A 6,000-nucleotide genomic window follows, 5' to 3' on the forward strand; every position below is an offset into this window, starting at 1 on the left:
GGCTCTTATGTAAGCAAACAGTGGATTGATGAAGCATGGGCTCTTATGTAAGCAAACAGTGGATTGATGAAGCATGGGCTCTTATGTAAGCAAACAGTGGATTGGAATGTAAGAGCATGCTGCCCCCTGTTGGATCTCCATGGAATTAAAGATGACATTTTAGTCATTTAGCAGACACTCTTATCCTGAGCGACTTACATGATCATTTAGGGTTGAGTGCCTTGCTCAAGGGCACATCGACAGATGTTACACCTAGACTGCTCTGGGATTCAAAACAGTGACCTTTCCATTACTGGCCCAACATTCGCAACCACTAGGCTACCTGCCGCCCCATCTGACGAAAGGGAAACAGAAAAGGATGGCAACACAGCCTAGAGAGCTGTCCTGATTCAGGAGAGGATTAGTTTAATCTATCTGATTGTCTGGGATGACGACCTCACCAGTCTAGAGGAGAGAATATGGTGACTATACAATTGTAGTTCACCTGTTTCAAATCCATTCATTCAGGAGATGAATTTGGGAGTTGGAGTCCAATGAGGATTCCTTGAATTCCTGTGAACTATATTCCATTGTGTTAGATTTCCTGAATTGACCATGTTAACAGGTAGGTACTGTAGCATTCTGCCGGCTAGAGAAGCAGTATTGTCTAAATATAAGGTGTCTTATGTGTAGAAGTGAGAGTGAAATGTAAACCACCTCTGCATAATGAAATAGACAGCAGGAAAGAAGTTTGGAAACATGAACCCACTTGACCAAATGACATCCGTCTGTCCTGGGCTAGACGAAATGATAGGCCTTAGGTGACTGCACACACGGACAGAGAGAATATGAGACAGATTGGAAAAAAGACACTTTCATTAGTTATATGAGAAGGACAGACAGACCGACATGGACAATATCAAATGGGACATGTACACTGCTAGAAACACTACATTAGATGGCCAAATGGAGATGAAACCAGTTTAGTTGATACTCAAATGTCCTCATTAGGGCTCGCAACAAACTTTTGCTACATTTCTAAACAGAAAACAAAATTGGGTGTTTCTCATTGGCCAGGTACTTCTACCTGGTTTCAGTCTGTTTTCTAACATCCCCCCCCCCCCAAATCTCTCTTCTGAATATGTCTGTTTTACTGTTTTATTTCTTTACTTACCTACACACACACACACACACACACACCTTTTTTTTGCTCTATTGGTTTGAGCCTGTAAGTAAGCATTTCACTGTAAGGTTTACACCTGTTGTATTCGTCGCACGTGACAAATAAACTTTGATTTGATATCCCAGGTGTGTGAGATGCCAAAGCCTGCCTTTATGAAGCAGACCCTGGAGGAGCTGACCATCGGCACCTACCACAACATCGCCTTCATCCACCCCGACACACCCATCATCAAGGCCCTGAACATCTTCGTGGTCCGGAGGGTGTCCGCACTGCCAGTGGTGGATGAGTCAGGTATGTGTGTGTGTCAGACTATGTCTTTGCCAATGTATTATTTTTGTGAAGTTGGATTCTCAATTTCTTTTTGTTTTGCTCTTTTCAGGGAAAGTCGTGGATATTTATTCCAAGTTTGATGTCATTGTAAGTAATCCCTTTAGGTAACACTTCATGGAGCACCCTTTTAGGAATATTACTAATTTGTTGTTAGTGTACGGTGAACATTCCAAGATGGACCAACTAGTTGTTTGTCTTTGCTGTGTGTAGAACCTTGCTGCTGAGAAGACCTACAACAACCTGGACATCACGGTGACCCAGGCTCTGAGGCATCGCTCGCAGTACTTTGAGGGCGTGATGAAGTGCAACCGGCTCGAGACACTGGAGACCATCGTGGACAGAATAGTCAAAGCGGAGGTGAGATTGAGACACACACACCTGACCTGAACCCTCTCCTGTCAGTCTGACATGATAGCTAATAACATCTTCTTTTTTTCCCATTTCCATGAAATCCTCTTCTTCCCCACTCCTCTTCTCTCTTTCTCTCGTCTCCAGGTCCACAGGCTGGTGGTGGTGGGTGACAACGCCCACATCGTGGGCATCGTTTCCCTGTCGGACATCCTGCAGGCCCTGGTGCTCACCCCTGCAGGTATAAACGCCCAGTGTTCCTCCTAACCCCCCCCCCCACTCCACCCTGCCCTGTTCTGTCTCCACCCCCCACAATGGGACTGGCTCCCATCACCTCTCACCCCCAACAATAGACACCAAAACGTAGGCCACTGTAGACCGGCATGGTATGGCTTGGGCTAGTCTGGGTCAGCAAGCTTGTGTGTATTTAGTATCGTTTGTGGCTAAGGCTGTGTCTGTTTCTGTTGTATTCAAATACATGTTCTAGCAAGAGTGACAATGTTCCTTCAGTGTGTGTGTGTGCCACGTCATGAAGGCTAATAATGATGAATGATGAGCAGGCCCCTCTATTTATCCTGACACTACATGTGTTCATGCCCCACCCTCTCCTCTCTATCTCCTCCCTGATGGATTGCTTCTCTACTACTTCCCCTCATCTCTCCTCTTTCCCTCTTTCCTCTTTCTCTCCTCCCTCCTCCCCGTTCCCTCCTCCCCGTTCCCCCGTTCCCTCCTCCCCCGTTCCCCGTTCCCTCCTCCCCCGTTCCCTCCTCCACGTTCCTCGTTCCCTCCTCCACGTTCCACGTTCCCTCCTCCCCGTTCCTCTCTCCTCCATCAGACAGGCTCTCTCATTTCTACATGTCAACAACTCCCCCCTGCGATAACCATCCAGCATTGGTTTAAATAGTAATTTTCTTTAAAATAATCAGCTTTGCTTGATTGAGCTTGCCTGGCGCTTGAGGAAGTGTGGTGAATGTCAAGTCTTAAAACAGAAATGCAAAAACCTCACATTTCTGAGGATAAGACTTTTTAAAAAATATAAGAACACACACAGAGATTGCACCAACAAACCACTAGGTGGCCTCTACTGAGCAGCAGCAATAATTGAATCACAAATATTTTTACTTGATTAGAGACACGATGCGAGATCAGACAAATAGATTTCGCCTCATGCTTAATTTAGGTTATCTTATCTAATCAGGAAACCCAAGACTTAAGTTTGAATGGGTATGCAGCTAATTACACTTAATGAGAACAACAAAAATAGATTTCCACTGCTAACGGGTCATTTCCACATCTCTGAATGCAGCTGCATGAGCATGGACAAGAGCCTCTGAGACGCTTCCATACCAACCAAACTCTTCTCGCTCTTTCTCTCTCCAGGCATCGGCAGGAAGAGCAGCCAAGCACAATCAGAAACATTGGTAGAGGCAGAGGCACCACCAGAAACATTGGTAGAGGCACAGGTAGTAGGGGCTGGAAACTGAAGCTGAGACCGAGAATGAGGTAGTGGGGGTTAAGTCTGAAGTTGAGACTGAGATGGAGAACGCTGAAGCCGTGGCAAAGACTGAGGCAGTAGTGAAGGTAGAGACTGAAGCTGGACCAAAAGACGCTGAGGGAAAGGCGGCGTATGTGCTGTGTGTGACTGATCTGCCGTGACACGGGACATTGCTGTGAGAGGAAGTTGACTCGGAAGACTGATGGAAGTTGAACCCCCAGACTGATGCATTGTCTGGGCTGAGAAAAGGGTTGGATCGGACTGGTGGGATGGGTGGTACAGTCAAAGTGACCCTCTGGGTAACCAGGGCCCTGATGGGTAATTTGCTGTGATAGGGGAAACGTGGTCACATGGGTGACTGACTCGGGCTGACCAACCTGGGATTATTTTACTAGAGGGTTTGGCGGTGGTGCCTCCTCTTCTCCCCCCTCAAGATTGTGCATCATCACTCCTCTCTACTTTTACCCCCTGGATGTTCCAGAAATAACCCCTACCCCCTAGGCCCTCATTTAGATTTGACATGAGTGGGAAGGTATTAGCAACATGGCTAGTATATCAGAAGCCCTCGAGGTGGTTTGAGTTATTATAAGCTTGCTTTTAGTTGCAGGTTATTTTCCATTTGAATCATAATCGTGTCTGCTCTCCTTCAGGGAAAGAGTATTGTGTTGTTTTTTTCTTTATTTGCACAAGGTTTTGTGAATGGAAACAAGGGATGTCGGTGGCTCTCCGAAAACTACATCCATTCCCCCTGCTACTTATGATGTTCCTGTGACAGTGGGCGGAGCTTGCTGTCCTCTTTAAAGTCATTGGTGCCTTTCGAGATATTTTTTTTAAAGTATTTTTGAAAGAGAGCGAAAGAGGTGATGGTATGACGACTTTGTTGCTCAATGCAATTCAAGAAGAAGATGCAGCAGCTGCCTATATCCAATATGTATTTACATTTCTCCAGTTACTTAGAGGCATGCAAGATACATCTTGTACTCTGTATCGATCATACTGGAAATATAGAGAAACCTTTTGTACTGAGGAAACTAAGTGCCAGAGAAAGGACAGTTATATTTTTTTCTCTTTAGTCAATATTGTAAGATCATGTTCTTTCTGTAATATTTACTGATCATTTTCTTGTCATTCAGATTTTGAAGTTATATTGTTGATAGTCTCAGATGAGTGGTTTATCTATTGAAAATGAACAGATGTGTCATGAGTGCCACATAATACATGTTTCTGTTATTTAAGTTCTTTTGCTGTTTAAATAAAAGTAATAAAACCTAGTCTTGTGTGTATGGTTGATTGTGGTATTTCATTGAAGTATTATGACACCACTTAGTGGCACAATTGTGCAAATGACACATTGAACTCGGCTACACATTTAGCAATTTACAGGAGCAATTTGGTTTAAGTGCCTTGCTCAAGGGCACATCAACAGATTGTTTTACCTGTTCGGCTCAGGGATTTGAACCAGAAACCTTTTGGTTACTGGCCCAATACTATTAACCGCTAGGCTACCTGCCGCAAACTAAGAGAAGATCCAGATCATCAGAGCCCAGTTGCTATAAAAAGAATTCTGGATTCTGTAATCCTCTTTTGCAATCCAGGATCGATCCATTTAGCTGTTTATTTCAACTTTATTTTCAACAAAAAAATCTGGAATATTTTGATCTAGATACCACAGTATCAAAATCAAAATGTGTATTTTCAGTGTTTTAAACTGGACAGGTTATGCTACTACTGCTACACTGAGGGAAACAGGCTTTGTAAGAATTTCCCTCTCGGATTCTAAAAATATCAACATGTAGGCTCAGAATTCCAGAGCAGTCCCAAGTCAGAAAGTTGAATAAACTTAATTTCAAATTACTTTACCTGTTGTCTGCACACAAAAAAACACTTCCAAAATATAGCAAAGCCGAACCAGACAGAATATTGTCCCATGCGATCAGCTGGCATATTCCACAAACCCTTCCAGCTGATTGCGAGAACTCTCCTCAGTCGACTATGTTGGGTTAAATTTGGCTATTGTTTCCATATTGTGCATCAAGTTCAATGCCTCAGGAGATTGAAAATACAAGCGACCGAACCATCAATGCTGCAAAAATGCAAAAAAACACTTTCCTGCGATTACCCTATCTCCACCTCCTACCGCCAAAAAGACCAACAAAACAGACAACCAGTAAAGTTGTAAATTTTTACTTTAATCTTTTTTAAGCAGACTTCTTTCAGACTGAATATCCATGAGGTAACCAAAGTAAGCCTGTTAAGGCAAAAGGAAACGCATGCGTAAACTATATAAAGGTAAGAGCCTGCATATCACTTAAGTACACACATTTACAGTGGGGAGAACAAGTATTTGATACACTGCCGATTCTGCATGTTTTCCTACTTACAAAGCATGTAGAGGTCTGTATTTTTTTTAAATCATAGGTACACTTTAATTGTGAGAGATGGAATCTAAAACAAAAATGCATTAAATCACGTATGATTTTTAAGTAATTAATTTGCATTTTATTGCATGCCATAAGTATTTGATCACCTACCAACCAGTAAGAATTCTGGCTCTCACAGACCTGTTACTTTTTCTTTAAGAAGCCCTCCTGTTCTCCACTCATTACCTGTATTAACTGCACCCGTTTGAACTCATTACCTGTATAAAAGACACCTGTCCACACAC

General features: G+C 43.2%; 1 protein-coding gene across 4 annotated transcripts in view; it reads left to right on the top strand.

Moving 5' to 3' along the window:
* Positions 1 to 4,606, top strand: part of prkag2a (protein kinase, AMP-activated, gamma 2 non-catalytic subunit a) — a 115,808-nt gene extending 111,202 nt beyond the window's left edge. For 3 of the 4 annotated variants that reach the window (XM_020508875.2, XM_020508877.2, XM_020508876.2), the window contains 5 exons: positions 1,288 to 1,453; positions 1,542 to 1,579; positions 1,703 to 1,849; positions 1,988 to 2,081; positions 3,221 to 4,165. In XM_020508875.2, the coding sequence (XP_020364464.1) occupies positions 1,288 to 1,453; positions 1,542 to 1,579; positions 1,703 to 1,849; positions 1,988 to 2,081; positions 3,221 to 3,324 (549 nt within the window). In that variant the 3' untranslated portion in view covers positions 3,325 to 4,165. Of the gene's footprint in view, positions 1 to 1,287; positions 1,454 to 1,541; positions 1,580 to 1,702; positions 1,850 to 1,987; positions 2,082 to 3,220 lie in introns of all 4 variants that reach the window. The other variant, XM_020508874.2, reaches the window with a different exon arrangement.
* Positions 4,607 to 6,000: the final 1,394 nt, after the last annotated feature.

This window comes from Oncorhynchus kisutch, linkage group LG18, assembly GCF_002021735.2.
Source record: "Oncorhynchus kisutch isolate 150728-3 linkage group LG18, Okis_V2, whole genome shotgun sequence".
Classification (NCBI taxonomy): Eukaryota; Metazoa; Chordata; class Actinopteri; order Salmoniformes; family Salmonidae; genus Oncorhynchus; species Oncorhynchus kisutch.